This window comes from Pyrus communis, chromosome 14, assembly GCF_963583255.1.
Source record: "Pyrus communis chromosome 14, drPyrComm1.1, whole genome shotgun sequence".
Lineage (NCBI taxonomy): Eukaryota > Viridiplantae > Streptophyta > Magnoliopsida > Rosales > Rosaceae > Pyrus > Pyrus communis.
Genome location: NC_084816.1, coordinates 1,384,232 through 1,406,522, shown reverse-complemented (window position 1 = coordinate 1,406,522; position 22,291 = coordinate 1,384,232). Strand labels below are relative to the sequence as shown.

General features: G+C 36.2%; 1 protein-coding gene across 2 annotated transcripts; it reads left to right on the top strand.

Moving 5' to 3' along the window:
• The first annotated feature begins 9,076 nt into the window (after positions 1-9,076).
• Positions 9,077-12,265, top strand: LOC137715770 (protein pxr1-like). 2 transcript variants are annotated; one of them, XM_068455117.1, is made up of 2 exons: positions 9,077-9,411; positions 10,594-12,265. In XM_068455117.1, the coding sequence occupies exon 2, from the start codon at positions 10,639-10,641 to the stop codon at positions 11,050-11,052; it is 414 nt and encodes a 137-aa protein (XP_068311218.1). In that variant the 5' UTR covers positions 9,077-9,411; positions 10,594-10,638; the 3' UTR covers positions 11,053-12,265. The 2 variants fall into 2 exon arrangements, with proteins under 2 accessions (XP_068311218.1, XP_068311217.1); XM_068455116.1 differs by having other exon boundaries at positions 10,591-12,265.
• The last annotated feature ends 10,026 nt before the right edge of the window (positions 12,266-22,291 follow it).

The following is a 22,291-nucleotide window of genomic DNA, read 5'->3' as shown; positions in this document are numbered from 1 at the left end:
GTGGATGTTGTTGATTGAATTACTCAAGTGTTGAACACTCCTTATTACTTATCGGATAATACTAGAGAAATTAAATTTTGTAAGCTAGATGATATGGATGTTGTTGATTAACGTGTTTATTTCTTATTAATGATACATCATTTGATTTGCAAATTTAGTTTTAACTACAAATTAAAAACAAAATGGCTATCGTTGGGAAATACAAAATAGAATGAGTTGACTGGATGTTATGCTTAGTACGGTATGGTTGATTCCTCTATAGAGCTTTTTGAAAGAATGAAAGAAGGAGTGCAGGCAAATGAAGTGAAGCTTTGACATGCGTACTTTCTGCGTGCAGCCATTGTGGTTATGTAGAGAAAGGTTTAAGAGTTTTCAAGTCCATGAAAGAGAGTCATGGAGTAGAGGCAAGTAAAGAAAATTATGCTTGTGTTGTCGATCTCTTGTGCTGGTCAGGAAAGATGTTAGAAGCTTACGAAGTGGGCATTCCAATCCATCAATGGAGCTTTTTTCTAAAGGGCCTAAAGTCCATGGAAGAAGAGATCTTGCCAAAATGATGGCTGAAGCTATTCTGCCAAAATGAAGTTAAAGAGACCTGGAGGTTTTGTCACGCTATCAAATATCTATGCTGCTGATGGAGAATGGGAAGAGGTTGAGGACGTATAAGGATGGTGATGAAGCAGAGGAAGATTCTCAAGCAACCTGGATTTAGTTGGCTTGATAAAGGGATGGCTTTGTCGGAGTTGAAGTAGAAAAGATGAAAGCAAATTATGTATCGAAGGTGAGCCTCTAATAGGATATTATCAGTTAAGAAGATTTTCAGTTTTTCGTTTTTGTTTTCAACAAAAGAGATCTTTTGTACAACTGAATCTATGTTTTGAAAATTTGTATCGACACAATTGATCCATTCATCTTTCAAGGGCATGAAGTTTAAGAATTTGACGACACTGGTAACAAACTTCAAGAAATACTCTTCTGTGCTATGATTTCAGGAATGGATTCTTTTCGCAATCAATTTAGATTGAGAATCCAAATGCTTACTTTGAATTGCTCGATACCCTTATTTTTCAAGCTACTCATCTTGCCACGTGAATTTTCTATATGCGGACAAGACCAAAATGGAGAAGATGATGGTGAATCTAAAGATGAACTGATGGACTTGGCGGCTGAACGAGTACAGTTACTACTCAACCTCGAGTTCCAGGTTTACAATTCACATTCTGGCTTACATTCCTTCGATCGTTCCATAATTCCTTAAAACAGTTTTCCCAAAAGAAATTATACATTTATAACCCTTAAAGCCACTAATGTTCGAAAACAAGTTTGACACCATATGACTTAATTATAGTTAAGATTGATTACATGATCCAAATAAATATTATCAACACATGGCATAAGTAATTAGCAGAACTTGTTCTTAAGTAGATGAACTGTTAATTTTGCTACCCCAAAAAATGTCTTTGGAGATATCATTGTACTTCATACGTGCTCATGAAACTAAAAATGCATGCACTTATGACAATGTTGCTTTGAAGTCAATGCATGTTTTGCTTCATGGCTTGTGAATCACATATTTTTCTGAAGTGTTTAGTACTCAAAAGAAAATAGGTGAAAATTTGGATGGAGAAAGTGCAATTAGGAACTGACTTTGTTTAATAGGGACAAAAATTGCTTATGAATTCTCTAGACCTCCCGAATTAATGAAAATGTTTTGTAGATAACTCAAAAGGGGTCCCAAAAAAAGTCCTAAAATCACCCACTCTTCCAATTATTGCATGGCTAGAAAAAGTTCCTGTAAGAGGTTGAAATAGAAGAAGCCATGCCCTGCGTTGTGTGGTGGTTGTCCAATGCACTGGAGGAGTGTAGGCCTCTCTTGGACCACTTTATCTGCTCACGCTTTTTATTTTGTTGTAGTTTCAAAGACCCCAAATGTACAAATGTTTAAGGTAATTTGTAAAAAATATGTATAAATAGAACTGATTATAAAATTTTAAATAAAAAAAAAATATAACTGAAAGTACACTAACCTGCTTTGGATAGCTTCCAAAATGCTTGCAAGTGTTTTTTGGACAATCAAAAGTGATTTTGACTATGCTTAGTATAAAAACTTAAAAACGTATTTTTATTTATAAACGCTTTAGCGAGAACACCTAATGTGTACTTCTTCAGAATGATATGTTTTTAATAAAATATTTCACATGTTTATAATAAAAGAACTTTTTGCGTAAGTGCTTACTAGAAGAACGGTTTCCTACCGTAATAATCCAAAACGAGGCACTTAATCATGTTCCATATAGAGCTTATTGTTAGTTTGATATCCCCACAATTATATTGAAATTTTATTTTTGCAATTTTGCCTCTTAACTTTTTGAGTAACAAGGAACACCTCCAAGAAATTAATCTCATTTGTTGTAATATCTTAAAATAAACTCTAGATATGTGTAAGAGATGTGCTATCCACACATCTTATTTTACTTCTCACACACTCCTTGATAATTTATGTCCATTGATCTTCTTTAATTCATCTAATCCGACGGTCAAAAATTTAAAAAGTATGTGAAAAATAAAATAAGATGTGTGAATATCACACCTTTATGTGTAATCACTTATGAATCGTGTTCAGAATCTTCCTGTTGAGAACGAAGGACCCCAATTTCATTGAAAGTGGTAGTTGTGTAGTTTCGATTAATGTGTATGTTTCAAGGCACAGACTTTGAGCATATTAATTAATGACTAATGATATTCATACCATGTTTTTATATCATATTTCTATATCATCTTAAGTGGCATCTGATGTGGACAGCCACACCATTTGAAAATTTTCCAAAACTCGAGGAAAGAAAGAAGAAAGACTCTTCGTATACCACAATCATCATTTAATTAACTAGTTTTTCTTAATTATTAGTTTATTAAATAATGAACTAAATTAAAAAATCTGATTAATTCAAATAATGTGACTGTTTACATCAAATACCACCTAATGTGGTATGAAAATATGATACAAAAACATAGTATAAATAGCATTATTCTTAATTAATTAGTCTTCCTTTTCCATGATGCAGAAAAAAGTGGGCTAACAAAAAAGTCAAAATAAAAATATAAACTTCAAGTTTTCAAATCATTTATTGGAAAGTGTTAAGGAGAAAGTTTTAAGGAGAAAACTTAAGGATTGTTTACATACATATGTTGTGTAGTTCTTATCCATACCTTTGATACTTAAGACAAAATTGAAGGATTGACACACATGCAGCTGGGCTGTCATCCATTAATATATCCAATCAATTGAGTTCGTTTTCTTGGTTGGCTTTTTGTAACTCAATTTATTTAGGTTAAAAATAAACTTAAAATTAAGTTTCTTTTTTTAAAAAGGAAACAAAAGTATGATCTTGGATAGATGGTTTTTTTTTTTTTTTTTTTTTTTGGAAAACCTCGACGGTATGAGAGAAATTTTATTGATAACGAAAAAATAAGTTACATCTAGTTCGGGAGGACATAAACCTTACCCATAAAAAAACAGAGACAATAAAAAGGAATACATAAAAAAGAAGAGGGGACATAAACTTTACCATTCTAGAAACAAAAAACGAGAATGAAATAAAGAAGGGGGGGACATGAAACCAAACCCCTCTAAAACTTTTTTTTTTTTTTTTTTGGGAAACCTCGGCGGTATAAGGGAAATTTTATTGATAACGAAAAAATAAGTTACATCTAATCAGGGGGGACATAAACCTTACCCCTAAAAAAACAGAGACAATAAAAAGGAATACACAAAAAAGAAGGAGAGACATAAACCTTACCCTTCTAGAAACAAAAAACGAGAATGAAATAAAGAAAAGAGGGGGGACATGAAACCAAAACCCTCTAAAACCAAATACAAAGGTCTAAACCTGCAAAACAAGTCAAACAATCCCGTAAAGTTAGGAGGGAAAAAAAAAGTGAGACAAACCTGGATGCCGACATGCACATTAATTTGAGAAGCAGTAACCAGGCAAGCTAACATAGTCTGAAAACAGAACAGCACGAATCGCCATCGGAGGAGAATCATGCCAAGTTAAAGATGGAAGATAAAACCATATAAATTTGTTGGTTTTTTTTATGAGAAATATGAATTTTGGCAATATATTATAGCTTTGATCCAGTTATGTCGGCCAATTGCAAGTGTCATCATCTTGGTTCCTATAGAAGTTTCACAAAAGGAAGCATATGGGGTACTAGGAAGCTTACATGGGGAACGTCCAGCCCATGTATATTGTTTTCCTTTTCCAAATGGCTTCTTGGGCCCTCAAAAGCCTCCAAAAGAAATTCTTGAGTTCAGAAGTATCGTAAGTGGATCACATCTTTTGTTCGACTGTACTCAACAAGAAATGTTTTTGTACTCAAGTTGAAATTATCATAGAAACGAATGAGACCCGAATGTAAAAGAGTTTCATTCTTTATGCGTGCTGATCGGAAATATGACGTGGTCCACCCGCTGAGCCCTAGTATTTCTCCTAAAAATGGCCTTAAGATAGAAGTAGCTATTCCATACAAAGTTGAAGGCATGGAATTAGGGATATGGCTTGGCAAATTTAGCTGACTAAATACGGTTTGTTGCACCAAAAAGGTGTCATGAAAACGTACACGTCACTACAATACAACAAAGTAAAGCAAAATTTGAGCTCAATAAACTAATCAACAGTGAATCAATGATATTAATCAGAATATCCTTCTTCAAATCCAATGTCAACAATTCTTCTTCTCTTTCTTGATCCTATTAAACCACATCATGGCCAATCATAATAATATAATATCGCACTACTCATTTAAGGAAATCGAATTCACCATCTGTAAGAGTTAAACATAAAATCTTTTACTTTCAAAGTAAAGAAAAATATCAATACATCGTAGTATTATTTAAAATCCAATATCACCTTCTCACGCCTTTGATTCAATGCCTTTTAAAGCACTCTTCTATTCGATTTATCTAGCCCTTTATGCAAACCAATAAAAAGTAAATACCCTTCAATGTCTATAAAAATTCTTATGCCACTTTCTATCTAGCTAACAACTAACAAGTATCTGAAAGGCAAACGAATATAATAAATGGCACTTACTAGTTGAGGAAAATAAAATAAGGAAACTGGTATTATAATTTTCCCTCTTGCATGAGGTGAGGTATAGTAAAATCTCCATAAAAAATCATTTTGGGACTAATAAAAATAATTACTTTTTTAAAGAGGTTATTACTATTTCAAAACTTAATGCCCTAGAAGATAAAATATACATTGGAAACATATTTTATGAGTAAGGATGCAACTCAGGTGGATTGGACGGGTTGGAAGGTCAACCCAATTCTTGCCCAACTTTTACAATTTGGGCTCGGGTTTGGGTTGGATTTTCATTCGGGTTCATTTGGGCTCAGATTTAATTGGGTTAGGGTTTATTTGGGTTGGGTTTCGTTGCCCATGTCATATTCCGACCCAGGGCAGATCATTTCCCGGGCCCACTCCACCACCGTAGCACGATATTGTCCGCTTTGGGCTTACCATTCCCTCACGGTTTTGTTTTTGGGAACTCATGAGCAACTTCTCAGTGGGTCACCCATCATGGGATTGCTCTAACCCCCTTCTCGCTGAACTTCGGAGTTCCTACGGAACCCGAAGCCAGTGAACTCCCAAAAGGCCTCGTGCTAGGTAGAGATGGGAATATATATTTAAGGATCACTCCCTTGGACGATATGGGATGTTACAATCCACCTTCCTTAGGGGCCTGACGTCCTCGTCGGCACACACGTGGCCGGGTAAGGCTCTGATACCAAATTGTCATATCCTGACCTGGGGCGGATCACTTCCTCGGCCCACTCCACCACCGTAGCACGATATTGTCCGCTTTGGACTTACCATTCCCTCACGGTTCTGTTTTTGGGAACTCACGAGCAACTTCCCAATGAGTCACCCATCATGGGATTGCTCTAGCCCCCTTCTCGCTTAACTTCGGAGTTCCTACGGAACCCGAAGCCAGTGAGCTCCCAAAAGGCCTCGTGCTAGGTAGAGATGAGAATATACATTTAAGGATCATTCCTCTGGACGATGTGGGATGTTACAGCCCAACTTTTTCAAGTTTAATCTTGTAACAACTTAATTTCCAAGAATTCCTAAAAAAATTAAGCTAAGTAGCATCAAAGCTAGCTAACTCTAATTTCATAAATCAATCTACTATAAAGCTTTAGGATTTATAGGCTACAAATATGGGCTGACTAATCAAATCCTCTTATTCCCTAAAAACTTAAGTAAATATAAAGGGTAATTTATTAAAAAATTATTAGAAAGGGTGTTAGTTTTTGGACTTGGCACACTTGGGTGTAGTATGAGCATTAATTGATATGGGTTACAATCTGGTTATATTGGGTGTGGTTAGTCAAGTTAGGTTGGGTTGGAGATGGACATGCAAATGATCAAGCCAACTCAACCCAATCAATAAATGGGTTGAAATTGGGTTGGGTTCGAACGGGTTATAACTAAAAAAAAAACCCCTTGTTCGGGTTTAAAGTTGGGTTGGACATGGGTGAGTTTGGATTGTGTCACATCCCCGGCACGACTCCGCCGTAGCACGATATTATCTGTTTTGGGCCCCGACCAGTCCCTCACGGTTTTGTTTCTGGGAATTAATTGATATGGGTTACAATTTGGTTATATTGGGTGTGGTTAGTCAGGTTAGGTTGGGTTGGAGATGGACAGGCAAATGATCAACCCAACTCAACCCAATTAATAAACGGGTTGAAATTGGGTTGGGTTCGAACGGTTATAACTATAAAAAAAAACCGCTTGTTCGAGTTTAAAGTTGGGTTGGACATGGGCGAGTTTGGATTGTGTCATATCCCGGGCACGACTCCGCCGTAGCACGATATTATCTGCTTTGGGGCCCAACCACGCCCTCACGGTTTTGTTTCTGGGAACTCACGAGCAACTTCCCAGTGGGTCACCCATCATGGGATTGCTCTCGCGCGAACACGCTTAACTTCGGAGTTCTGACAGAACCCGAAGCCAGTGAACTCCCAAAAGGCCTCGTGCTAGGTAGAGATGAGAATATACATATAAGGCTTACAGGATCCACTCCCAATGTGGGATGTTACAGATTGGCTCAACCCAAGTTGCACCCCTGTTTAAGATTGAGTTGAATTGAGAAAATATAATTTGTTAAAGTAAAAAAAAAAAAAAAAAAATCAATATGTGTTATTTATTTTATTTCGTCAATTATTAATTTATATATTTGCTGGGTTTTAAAGGATTTTAAGAAAAAAAAAATGATCTTATACATTTAACGGAATTATTATTTTAGTAGGTTGGCCTAAGTCAGGACCAGAAGATTTTAGTTTAACTGAAGTTACTAATTTATTGAACATTCATTTATTGTATTTGGAACTTGGAAGCGACCTAAAGTAACTATTGTTTTATTCCTTCTTATTCACTGTACTTGGGCAAATTTTAAAATCAAACTAGCTATCACAAGTTCATTTCAAACAATCAAGAGCTCTAGGCATATGAAGAGACTCATCAATGAATCATCTACTTTTTTGACTTGAAATTTGAATAATTCTCAATTTCGCAAGTGAAAAGATCCCTTTACTTAAAACGGATAAAGGGTAAAAAATATAAACATTTATATGAAAGTTCGAAAATCGCCAAATGTATAGTCAAAGATGTGTATTTATAGGGTTGAACATGGGTGCATTTTGGTATGAAGAAATGTTAAAAGAGTTGGAATTGTAAAAGTTTTAATTTATGAATCAAAAGAGTATATGACTCATTAAAGTGGGTCATTTCAAATTTTCAAGACATTCTCTAAAACTGTCTTTATTTTTTGGTATAAACATTTCCTAAAACTCTCTAGTTACGTGCATTTATATGTATAAAACTATAAAAGTTGATCACATTTCATTTTCCTCCTCTTAATAACATGAAAATCCTCGGTTAAATTCATTGACCAGTCAGGCTAGTTAATAAGATAATTTTGCATCATTAATTATTTGTAATGCAAAACTTTTCGGGCAGAGTGTCGTTTGACTTCCTGAACCATTATTCCAGTTGAAGCTATTTTTTTGGTAAATTAACCGCGCAAACTATTTGAAATAAACCAATTAATCCCTTGTTTTTAGATTCCGTCCACTATGGCGTCGAATTCAAGGACAACTTAGTGTTTTTATCATTAATTCTTATATGTCATTTATAACCGTCAATAAAATTATGACATGTGGACGCATAATAATATGTAATGACAATGTGAAATGATCCGTTATGTAAACGTTTTGTTTCTTTATATTTCTTATTATGCTATAAAATTTTGAATTATTCTGTGTCCCGTGTCATTATTTTATTGGTGATTATAACTGACAAGTAAGATTATTTTTTTAGTACATCAATATTTTTACCCTAAAGGGAGGGGGTGTTCAGCTAAGCAACACAAGCAGTCTAATTTGGTATCGAATTCATCATCCACGAGATTTGAACCTAAGACCTCTCACTTCAAAGTGAAGAAGAATATCATCAAACTATAGTACTGAGCGGCTTACTGAAAAGTAAGAATTGATGATGAAAAAAGTAACTTGTCATTGACAGCATAGTTGATGAAATCTAATGGCAATGAGTTAATTTGGCTGATTTTATATAATTCAAGGGTTAATTTAGCAAAAAATTAGTTCAGGAAGTCAATTTTAACTGCAGTAATAATTTAGGGGTAAACTGCTGTTTACTCAAACTTTTTAAGAATTCTCTGTGATTTCATTTTTTGACCATATTGACACGAAAATTAATATTAAATTTTAAGGGAACATAAAATCTACGAAGAATCTCATTTTTGAGAAATTCTCGTTATGATTTTTCTCATACATTTATCGATATTAAATTATCAGACATTTACCATAACCAGCAAACAAGACTCTGAATTTCTTATTTTTTTTAAATATTTTATTTCGGAAAATCACTGTGTGATGTCAAGCATATGGTAAAGCAAAGCATCAAGTTGAAACTACCAAAATGCCCTTACTCTCTTAAGCTTCTTACACATACAGACCCATCACATACATACTCTCACACATCACAGTTTACAGAGTCGCAGTTTACAGAGCCAATCAACAAATATCTCTTCTTCTCTCCCTTCCTTCTCACCTCCTTCTCTCTCTCTCTCTTCCCGTTTCAGTCGAACCAGTTTCTTGGGTTCGCAGAAGCTTGCCCAGCCTCACATGCCAATCCCCAATCTCTGAACTTTTTGATCTGGGTTTCCAATATTTCACCCTCAGATCATATGTTCTGCCATTAAAATATCCTTTTTTTTCACTTCGAATCCACAGACTGAGAAAATCCCATCTCCGTTTTGGTGTTCTCTGAGCCTCCTATGAGTACTTCACTAGATTCTGAGAGTTGGGTTTTGTCACAACAGGTCAGTTTCTTCTCTCTCTCTCTCTCTCTCTCTCTCTCTCTCTCTCTCTTTGCATTTTGTGATTGGGATTTGGAATATGCGTTAAATTGTGTATTTTGTTGCTTTCTGTTTAAAAAAATTTGTGGGATTTGGATGTTGAAGCTGATTGAAAGAAATGGTTTATATGATGGTACAAATGAAACGATAAATGGTTTTGATGAAAGTTGAGTTCTACCCAGTTCATTGTGCATGTAATTCATGCTGCCTTATGGATCTTGCTTGGATTTTTCTGTGTGCTTTTGGGTGTGAATTTCAAGGTAATAAAATTTGTTACTTTGATTTTACATGTTTTGAAAGTTCGAGTCGTTGCGGAGATGTGCCTTTTTATTTGTATTTTGGTTCTGTTGTGATTAAAATTGATGTGTTTTCACCATAGGCAGTAAACCTGTGTGAATTTCGACTTTGGTGGCCGAAAACTCTGAATCTTTGTAGCAGTAGTTCATTGTTTTGATTCGGTTCCAGGCATGTAAGATCCCCTATCTTGTAGTGACGCAAACTTAAAAGATTTGGCTGCAATCACAGAGTCTCTTGTATGGGGTTTTCAATATGTAACTTTCTTTACTGCCTGATTGGTTTGCTGTGCAAAAAGAAGGGACAGTTCTCAATATCATCTTTTGGAAGTCAAAATAACTGAGTAAAGTGACCTAGAGTTGTGTTTTTCATTGTTTCATTTGACTAAATCTTAATATGGCGTTCCAACGGAAGATGCGTCAGTTGATGTTTGAAATGAAAACGAAACCTACTCAATTTTGAACTCCTAAAAGATTTGCATGTGATAAATAGATTATGAACTGCTTTTATATTCTGAAGTTAGTTGTTTATGAGTATTGGATGCCTGCTACTACCTGTTTTACATATTTATTACAAGTATTGATCCTATGTCCTGTTGGTTGTTCCTTATATATGTACCTCACGCTGTCTAGCTATTTAGTTGGTTGATATGTTACTTAACATCAATGATGGGATCGTTATATCCTTTGAGAAGCCACCAGATGTTTAAGTAGGATTGCATATAAGTTGTGTTATCCCCGTGTTCAGTGAATACTGAATAGTAGGGGGAATGAATTGCTTTCTCAGTTCTGAATTGTACCTTAAGTAACAATAACTGAAAATAACGTTCTTATATGTTTTTCATTGCAGCAGAAAACTTATATTGCATAAAATATTTTTCTCTGGAGTTTTGAGATCATGGGTAGAGGTAGAGGAAAGGGAAAGAGGTTAACTGTCAACAATCATGATGATCCTGGAAGTGGTGAGGAAGAAAAAATACCGGCACAAAAGAGAAGGGGAAGGCCTCAAAAGCCATTAAAAGATGAGATTGATGAAGAAGAAGCTGAAAGAATAGAGGCAGATGATAGTGAGAATGGAAAGTCTGGTATCTCAAGCAAGGAGGTAAAAAGCCCCTCTGCTTCAGAGAATGGTAAGAAGAGGAAGCGGCAATCACAGGTGAAGGAGAAGTCAGATTCAGTTAAGGAGGAAAATGGTAATGGAACAAGATCAAGCACTGATGACTCAACTAAGTCTAATGGATTTCGGCATAATGGGAGCAGGCGGAAAAACAAGCCCCGTCGAGCAGCTGAAGCTGGTGTTGAATGCAAGTGACAGATGGTAACCTATGCATCCTTTCTCGTTGCTGAAAAATTACGGGGACAGGAAGTGAGGCCTAGTAAATCTCTAGTTTCTTTCTTCTTTTGCTGCTTAATTGTTCTTTCTTCAGTAATTTCGTACCATCATTCCTTTTTTATTTGAATTGTGAAATTTGCAATGCATTCTGATGGATGTGGTTTTCCATGGTGCTCTGACATTTTAAATTTTGACTATCTTATTTTTTGCATTGTATAATTTGAGGAACATGTTTAAGCAGTTGCTATCTCTCACATTGTTATCTGTCTTTTGTGTAACTAATGAGATATCATGTAGATTCATATTAGTTAACTTAACTAAAAGTTTGTACTATACTCTGTACGATTAACAGTTCTGAGAAAATCAGCTTTAACGCTTCCCCCTAATTATAACAATTTGCATCTGTTAGAGCACTTTTATTTAGGCCTTACTGAAAGGAGAGTTCATCTTCTCCTGATCTACTTTAGTTTTGAATTGTTACTTTATGGTGCCTATATAACTTGGTTTTGGATTAACATCGGACTTGGGAGATGTTTAGGCTTCCATCAGATCATTTTGTCCCTCTTCGGACTTTCACACATGTGCATGCGTGGAATACAGTTCAGAGTAAGCACACATTTTCTAGACTATACTGGATGTATTACTCATATGGACGATTAGCTATAAGTTTCCACCAGCTAGTTAGGGCCAGACCTTTCTTATGGTTTCAGAGGTATATGCTTCTTCCTGAGCCTTGATATGATGAGCCTACAGCTAAAAGCTTGGTGGTTAGTATCTTGTTTTAAATGGTTGTAACGAATTCTGTGTTCTTGAAGGCAAAGCTTTTCCAAACGTTAAAAACTAAGAATGCATGGAGGGTTGAGTAGCAAATTGAAGTCAAGGTTTTTGTTTAGACTTTGTTTTAGCTTCAAAAGTTCAGGGTTGCAATTTGGACCTGTGTTCAGTCAGTCTCTAATTATTACACTTGTAGTTAACTTCTGTAATTTTCGCTTTCCTGTAATATGTTTGTTAGTTACCCGGAGGAGTTTTATCCTTGCTTGGTGTTTATGAATGGAAACATAATGTTCCTAGGATCATATATCGGTTGCTAGGCCATAGTTGTGGATACTATTTAGGGTGTTTTGACTGATATGAATTATCTAGTTCGATATTCTAAACTGCAGTGTCATTACATGCTTTCTTTCATGTGAAATAGTTTTAAGGTGTGCTTTCAGAATTCTTGGTAAAGGTTTTGTAGTGGCTTGAAAATTGTCAATTAGGACATCACAATGGTTTTCAAGTTTTCTTGTATGGCTACTCGGCACTTGGAACAGGTGAATTCTAGGAGAATGACAAGTTTAACGTGAAAAGATAGGGCGGTTTTATCCATAATCATTTTTATTTTTCATATATCCCTCCTAATTTTCGCCGTCAAATTGATTGAATTCAAGATGATTAAAAAACAAAAATTAACAAAGGGTGTGCGGAAGGTAAAAAGGGATGTGGATAGGACCACCCATAAGATGTTATCCCGGGTTGGTTTCTTGTTTTAGGTTATTCCAGCTGTGTCTCGGATTCCGAGAGGAATTCTTAGGTACAACCTGGTATACTCCCTGATTCGCAACCATCTCATCACGTCACACAAAGATTCTAATAGCGCGTGATATACAATAAGTTACATTAGAAATAAGTTTTTAATAGTTCGGACTACTAGTAGTCCGGCCTTGTATTCATTAGATTGGCAAGTAAGAATATTATTTTCTCAATTTTATTTTCTCAATTTAACTCTGAACGGTCGTACTATTGAGAAAAAATTATAGAAATTCCCCTCGAAGAGTGAAGACTGTAATCTTTGGTTTCTCATGATAACTGTTTGCAGTCTGGAAGATACTAGTTTTTCATAGTTCTTATTACAGGCTTTGTAGATATATCTGTTTCTGCAATTTTCCATTAAAGGTGTCTACTAAAATGCATAATGTCTCAAAATGCTTGTGAAGGAAAAACATAGAAAATGAAAACAATTAACCTGATAATTAACCCAGTCTTCATAAATTCTCAAAGAAGTTTGTGGTATGCGCTAATTATCACGTGTCGAACTATGTAATTCACACGGCCCCAGACACAAACACAACCACCTTACCCAACCCTTTTGCTTTCATCTTCACTTGGCCCATTTGTGTCTCATCCCTTCTCACACCACACTAATGACCCACCACTGATGATGAACACACCTAATACCTTCGCCTTCATGGGGTAACCTCCTATCCCTAAACTTTTCGCCATCAAAAAATTCAACGCCTGTCTCTTATTTAATTTGACTAGTTAGTCTCTTATTTATTTTTGGTTGTGATTCTTTTTAGAAAGAGTAATGAAACGGAGATCAAACATTTAAATTATATTTTGTAAATTATATAACGTGATTGACGATGATTAGATTATTACTTAATTGTTGATTAACTTGCTTATTTTTTATTGATGGCATATCACATAATTTGTAAATATAGTTTAAAAAAATTTGTCTGCCTAGTATTATTCTTTTGGAAAAACAAACCAAGTTTCGAAAAGTGGTTTGGGTGAGTGTGACATAGAGTTGAAAACCAATCAGATCCAAGCCCATTGGGCTATGTATTCAGATGTTTTTGTACGAAGCCATATATTCAGATTCAGCAGGGGTTCATGGTCGAAAATACTTTTTTTTTCTATGTCATCTGATGCCTGCATCTTAAATGCTCAAATTCTCAATTTAAATATTCAAATTGTGACTCAACCAACCCAAGTTGCAATAATAATAATAATAATAATAACTTAACATGAGTTTGAGTGTTGTCAAATGTGAGGAGACGTGTGAGAATGTGAAGTGTTTTTGCATTTCAGAAAGTTAAGAGATTTTGCATATGCTTATAAGAAGTTAAACTACTACTTATATTACCAATTCATTTTATGGTGAAACCTCTACTTCCTTGCCCCCTTATTGGAGTTTGCATAGCTAGGGATTGGGATACTCATGAAAGAAGGTGTTGGTGCGGCTGGAGATGGATAAATTTTCTCATTTAACCAATACTTAGTCTTAGTAGTAGTGTTAGTCAAGGTGGCCATGATAGGACCGTTGAGCGCAACTGGGCAATACAATTTTATATGCTACCATGAGTTCATGCTTGGAATATCGGTGTATTTTGTAGGTTTATGGATCCAATCACAACTGGTGACTATCCTCAAGAGCATGCGAACATATGTTGGATCAAGATTACCTCAATTCACAAAAGAACAGTCCGATTCTCTAAACGGGTCAAATGATTTTATAGGAATCAATTACTACACTCTAGATATGCAAGCAATCCACTAAAGAATTCATCTGACCCTGAAAGCTACATAAATGATCCTCATGTTAATGAGATAAGTGAATGCAAATTAAAAACTTATTTCAAGCAATTAATTAAGTTCTTGGAATAGTTAGATTCTAATATTTGGGTATATTATGACAGTTGCGGTTAATGGAAAGCCCATTGGTCCCTGGGTATACATCCAATTTGAACTTAAATTTTTTAGCATTTGGAGGATTAATATGTATATTTTCTTCATGAAAACATAACTCATGATGAGAATTTTGTTTGTACCATACTTGATCAGTCCCGAAACTACTAAGCACCGGTCAACAACATACCGTCAAGGACCCACAAGACTTTTCCTCCAACCAGGAGGCCAATCACAACATGACACATGTCGGTATCAGAAGCCAATCACAGCGCGACACGTGTCGATATCATATGCCAATCACAACACGACACGTGTCAATGTCACAACAAAGTTAGAAACTCTCTTCTATAAAAGGGGATCATTCTTCCACAATAATCCCTAATGTCATTTGTACTAAACTATTCACTAGAACTCACTAAAAGAGAGCTTGAACCTATGTATTTGTGTAAACCCTTCACAACTAATGAAAACTCCTCTACTCCGTGGACGTAGCCAATCTGGGTGAACCACGTACATCTTGTGTCATTTGTTTCCCTGTCTCTATTCATTTACATACTTATCCACACTAATGACTAGAGCAACCTAGCGAAGGTCACAAACTTGACACTTTCTGTTGTACCAAAGTCCTCGCCGATTTTGTGCATCAACATTTGGCGCCGTATGTGGGAATCACACTTATTCTTACTCTCTCCAGCTTTGTCAAGCTGGTTTCCACCATTCGCACACTTTCCTTCGACCAAGCACCCTTTCCAACATGGGGAGTGAAGGGAGCCACAACACGCAGAACGACACCCCCTCGTACTTAGTGCAAAGCAACGAAAGAAGGAACGAAAGAGGTTTGCTCTTCAGGCTAAAGTCGATGAGCTAGAGGCTCAGAACAACAAGATAGCGATAAAGAATGAGATCCTCCAGGAGCAGTATGAGAAGCCCTTCGGAATGCTCCATGAAGCTAGGCATACTCAAACACACGAACTCATTGCCCCCGGGGAAGTCAACCATCACCTGGGTGCCCCCCAACACGGGGGATCACCTGCCTTCAACATGGATATCCTTAATGGGGAGTGAGTTACTCATCAAGGTGTTGATCAACAAGAGACCTCTCTCAACCCAGCTGCTTCAACTCGAAGCAGGAGAAGTGGAGGAAGGCACCTTCTTGCAGAAGGAGTAAAAGGATAAAAAACCGTTTATCGCGACTGTCGGGATCTTGCCCTTATTCTCACCAACCAAGTGATGAAATGTGAAGAAAGAACTCATCTTTATGCCACCAACGAGGTGATGAAATGTACAACCTGTACTCTCATTCATGCCACTAACCAGGTGATAAAATGTATAACCTATACTCTAATATCATTTGGCAACTTGCCACTCATGCCACCAACCAAGTGAAGAAGGAACTTATCTTTATGCCACCAACCAGGTGATGAAATGTGATAAAGGAACTCACATTCGTACCACTAACCAAGTGATGAAAGCAACTCACCATTCATTCCACCAACCAAAAGACGAGTGGTACAACTTGTACATGTGAACTCCTAGCATTCACAAATAATCAAAAACCCTCAAGCTTTACAACTCAACCAGAGGAGCACTTATGCCTAACAAGAGTTATAGTCACAAACAAAGTCTTATTGCAAGACAACAACGGCTTCAGTGCATGGTATACAAAGATCAAGCTCTTCAGCCCTCTTATATCCGCTTTAGACATTTCTCCTCTGTAACACTACAAACACTACAACTCGTAGAAAGCTTCACACACTCTTGATCGAGACTGTTCGAAACAAATTCAATTTATATGGTTCATCCAAACCTTCAACTACTACAAGGTGTGGCTTGCATCACAATCTCTTGCTCAACAGTGTAAAAGCAAAATTTGTATATGTTGTCTCTCCCACATTTTCCATTTTCTAATTTTCCCAAAAAAAAAAAAAAACAAAAAAAAAAAAAAAAGGAAATTGGGAAATTCAACAACTTCAACAAATGGAGGGTAACTACAACTCTCAAAAGCTTCACACACTCTTGATCAAGATAGTGTGAAGCGAAACCAACTTATGGTGCCAACAAAAGCTTCAACAAGTGAAGGGCAACAACAAATGTTAAAAGCCTCACGCACTCTTGATCAAGATAGTGTGAAGCAAAACAAACTTATGGTGCCAACAAAAGCTTCAACAACTGAAAGGCAACAACAAATGTCAAAAGCCTCACACACTCTTGATCAAGATAGTGTGAAGCAAAATCAATTTATGATGCCCAACAAAGCTTCAACACAAAAGCTTCACCTACAAAGTTTCAACATCAAACAAAGCTTCATCAACGGAGAGCAACTACAATTCTCAAAAGTTTCACACACTCTTGATCAAGATAGTGTGAAGCAAAATCAATTTATGGTGCCCAACAAAGCTTCAACACAAAAGCTTCACCTACAAAGTTTCAACATCAGACAAAGCTTCATCAATGGAGAGCAACTACAATTCTCAAAAGCTTCACACACTCTTGATCAAGATAGTGTGAAGCAAAATCAATTTATGGTGCCCAACAAAGCTTCAACACAAAAGCTTACAAAGTTTCAACATCAAACAAAGCTTCAACATCAAACAAAGTTTCATCAATGGAAAGCAACTACAATTCTCAAAAGGTTCACACACTCTTGATCAAGATAGTGTGAAGCAAAATCAATTTATGGTGCCCAACAAAGCTTCAACACAAGAGCTTCACCTACAAAGCTTCAACACAAAAGCTTCACCTACAAAGCTCCAACACAAAAGCTTCAACACAAAAGCTTCACCTACAAAGCTTCAACACAAAAGCTTCACCTACAAAGTTTCAACACAAGAGCTTCAACTACAAAGCTTCAACACCAAAAGCTTCACCTACAAAGGTTCAACTCTCAACTACAAAGCTTCAACACCAAAGCTTCAACACAAAAGTTTCAACATCAAAACTTCACCTACAAAACTTCAACATCAAAGCTTCACCCAAAAAAAAAAAGACATTTTCGAAAATTCAAAAATTCGAAAATTCAAAAAATAAAAAAAATAAAACAAAACAATAAAAAAGAAAGAAAGAAAGAAATGAGCCTAGGCCTCCCCTTATTTGGGCCTAACAACTTTCATACCAAATATATATAAAGGAGGAGTTTTGGGTAACCACTTAGAAAGGAAAATGGTGAAGTTTTGTTTGGAAAATTGCCTACTAGCAAGACACCTCCCTCGTCAACTCCCTCAACCGGAGACTTAGGGGACTCCTACCATATACCACTACACCTTGGTACTCAGAAATTTCACGACTACTCAGTGCTTTGGATTTTTCAAGTCCCCAACTGAGAAGTTTTCTTCACTCAAGAAATTAAGGGAGCACTACTTCAACCTACAGGGTCCACCCACAAAGTTTCAACATGCAAACTTCAACAAAATAAAAAATCCAGGCTCGACATCATTGCTCTAATTGAAGAGATCGAGAAGCCTCAACAGCTATTTGCCAACACCGTTGTCGAAGAACAAAGCTTCGCCATACCACATCTACTACTTTGTCAAACAGCAAAAGTATCCCATATCATCAGGATCGAACATACTCTAGGTTTGATGGACTTGTTTTGACCCTTAAATTCTGGAGTCGGCTTGCTCCTTTGGAGGAAACCAGAAAACCCTCAAGCCCAGTTCAAGAATACACATGTGAAAAGTCAAGTACAACAAAGGACGTGCCGATTCGTCCGTCTTCTCCAAAAACAAGAATACCTCATATCATCTCTTCTCCCTGTTTCTTCTCTTTATCCTTGTTGTTGAATAAGAGACAGGGAGAATGAGTACAATTAGCCGAACCCAAGATCAACTTACCTATCTGAGACTGATTGCTTGGAACCCTGATTGCTTACCTTGCCTGTCACCTCATTCGGCAAATCTCCTCGCTTAAAGACTTGGGGGACTCCTACTATATGGTTTGTATCGCACTTGACCAAACTCGAAACTACAAGTAAGCTTCAAATGAAAATGATACATTACCTTGTGCATCAACGCCAACTAAAGATACCATTCCTGGATGAAGGAAAAGTACTTCCAAGAGAAGATGCCACATCTACTTACAGGACAGAGAAGGCAAGGGAAAGCGACACCACACTTTGGTACTTGGAAGTTTCGTGATTACTCAATGGCTTGGATCTTGCAAGTCCCCAACCGAGGAGCTTCCCTCACTCAGGAACTTGGGGGAGTACTGTTTGTACCATACTTGACCAATCACGAAACTACTAAGCACCGGTCAATAGCATACCGTCAAGGACCCACAAGACTTTTCCTCCAACCAGGAGGCCAATCACAACACGACACGTGTCGGTATCAGAAGCCAATCACAGCGCGACACGTGTCGATATAAGAGGCCAATCACAACACGACACGTGTCAATGTCAGAACAAAACTAGAAACTCTCTTCTATAAAAGGGGATCATTCTCCCACAATAATCCCTAATGTCATTTGTACTAAACTATTCACTAGAACTCACTAAAAGAGAGCTTGAACCTATGTATTTGTGTAAACCTTTCACAACTAATGAGAACTCCTCTACTCTGTGGACGTAGCCAATCTGGGTGAACCACGTACATCTTGTGTCATTTGCTTCCCTGTCTCTATTCATTTACATACTTATCCACACTAATGACCAGAGCAACCTAGCGAAGGTCACAAACTTGACACTTTCTGTTGTACCAAAGTTCTCGCCGATTTTGTGCATCAACAAATTTCATTATCTTTAAATGGTCTTGTAGGCTATTTCAGATTGGTTATACATTTATCCAAAAAAAATTCATGATCTTATAATTTATACCAAGAAAAAGTGTAATGATCTAGCCATTTACATTACTTGAAAATGGTAAGCATTAATACTTTCATCCTTAATTGATTGCATCATCAACGTTTCACATGTGTATATATAAGTAAATCTAGGTGTTTTAAAGTCTAAACTCAAAACTAAATGTAAATTTATTTATTTATAGATAAAATTATCAACACAATTGATAATTTATTATGTTGCAGGTGTCGATGGGTTCAATAATCGCAGCTTATCACTTGAGCAAGCCTTTAAAGATACCATAAGAGTCAACTATCATCGTGACCACCTTTGTCACCTTGAAGCAGCAATTCAGTTAGTACTTGTTAAGGAATTAGATAAGGCTACATATAATATACATGAATATGCCTTCTTACATTTTTTTTTATAGTTATCTATATCAATGCACTTTGTTTTCTATGTGTGTACGCAAATCGGATGCTAAAGTAAAGGGATATTTTGCATGGTTGATACTGGATAACTTTGAATGGGCAAAGGGATATAGTAGTCGATTTCGTCTCAACTAAGTGGACTATGAAGGTGGACTGACAAGGTACCCAAAATGCTCAGCGAAATGGTTCAAAACTTTCTTGAAAAAAGCCAAAAAAATGCAAAATATATTCAAGTATATGTGGATGATAATGCTGAGGACATCAATCTTGTGTATCAAATTTGAATCCCAAATATGATGAATAAAGTACAAGAATCCACCAGAATCATTGGGCAAGTTGTTTTTTCAAGTTTTAGCTATAGTTTGACTCATTATGAGTCAGAATAAGTTAGAGCAACTCATTCTGAGTTTATTGTCTCTCCTTTTAGTTTTACTTTTGCTTTATGTTGTTGGTGTAACCAAGCCAGTTGGATATTACGACAAAGTTGTTTTCGTCCTTCGTGAATTTGGTTGGAAAAATACCTTATTATTTAAATGTTGTTTATGTACTCCCTCCTGTATTTGTATTGGGCTTTTGTGGCTTTAGGCTGACCCTTTGTTTGTAAATCCAATTTCTCATTAGTTATAATAAAAGTAATTGCAAATTTGAGTTTTTTCTTTGAAGCTAAATTGTTTTTACCTTCAACTATTTGGCAATACAAGAAGTATCTCAATCTCTTATAAATTCTTATAAGGTTTCTTACCTTTACATTCTCACACACCATTTTATGTGTGGCGAATTTTCAAGTCAACTATGTGGACAACATGAAGTTGGGTGGGAGTAAGTGGAGCTTTAGACGTGAGACAACCTACTTAGATACCAAGAGGAAGGTTGATGTTCCAACATGAAACCAATAAGCCATTAATTACAAGGTTTCTCTTTTCACCGATGTGAGACTCTTTTACATTCACATCCTCATAAACTTATCCTAAAAATTTTCTAAGAAATATTTTTTATCACCACCCTATTGATTAGCGTTAGATAAATCTACTAGCTAGACTAAGTCAAATTCATTTGACGATAATCAATGAGATGGTGAAATCTTTAATTAAGAAAATTTCCTATTGTTACTTGATAACTCATTATATACTTTTCTTTGCCCTAAAATATTTTTGAACGTATCTGGTGGGATCTATTGCAAATTTGGCTACTATCTCATTTATTATTTTAAATTTACAAATTGGTTGCCATGTATAACATGATGGGAGAAATTTTTGAATGTACACTAAAAATGATACACTAAAAATTAAGCAGAAGGACATTGAGAAATATACACTAAAAATGATACATATCAACAATGGCGTTTATTGGCATTTTAATGCATTGTCTACCATCTTGTGATGGGCGGGAGTGATAGGTCAATTTTATTTTTGGAAAATTGATACAAATGGGCTATTTTCTTAATTTTGGGATAATATAGGAATTCTTTTTTCTTTTTGATATGCACATAACATGCACACGACATACACAACAATATGACAAAAATAAGATTTCCTAAAACTTTAAATTATCAAATTTCCCTCCCATATAAGTGGGTAGTTGCGAAGACTCATTCAACATTTTCCATCTTGATTGATTTTGTGTAAGGTGGGTTGGCATGGTCTGCAAGGACCTAAGGCCATCTCCAACCGAAGAGTCTAGAGGGCCGAAAATAACTCGAAAACCGTCTCCAACCGAGGGCTAGGCCAGAGGGCTGTAGAATCTAAGAGGGCCCCACGCAATCAGATAAGGCTAGAAGGCTGTAGGGCTGGCCAGAAAATTCAGTTTTCCTGTCGGTTATAACCGACAGAAATTTTTAAAAAGAATTTTGAATCCAAAGGCTAGCTGGCGCCAGTTATCGTTGGATTCAAATTTTTTAATTTTTTTAATTTTTTAGTGTTTTTTGGGCCTTTTTTTAGGGGTTTTTTGGGCCTTGTCTTCAAATTTAATTTGTAGTTTTTAAATTTAATTTGTCATTTTTAAATTTTAGTTGTAATTTTTAAATATAAGTTGTAGTTTTTAAATTTAAGTTGTTTTTAAATTTAAGTTGTTGTAGTTTTTAAATTTAAATAATAAATTATGTTTGTCCCTTTGACCCTTGGTTGGAGATGGTTTTTTGTGGCAAGGCTAAAACGAGCCATTTGGCCCTCGGTTGGAGACGAAGGCAAATATGGTCATGTACTATTCATTAAAATATTAATATCTTGGAGAATCTTGGAGGACCAGAGGGCTAAAACGAGCCCTCTGACTAGCCCTCGGTTGGAGATGACCTAATATAACAGTCTATTGACCTAAAGTTCGGCAAAACGGGTTAACCGATGAAGTTTAATTAGTCCCGACGTAATTTGACTCATAATAATTGCAAACTTGTGGACGTACCTATACCTATAAAAAAGTGGTAAAGGAATTGGGCTGGCTGGGCTGGACGTACCAATAATTTAATTTAGCATGCATTAAGGTTTGGGGATCCCTACACGAGGAGCTAGTAGATACTCCTTAAACTCACTCCGGCTTTCTCGGTATCATGACAAAAACGCTATAA

Coding starts and splice junctions, on each gene's coding strand:
- LOC137715770 (XM_068455117.1), top strand. CDS start 10,639: ATGGGTAGAGGTAGAGGAAAGGGAAAGAGGTTAACTGTCAACAATCAT.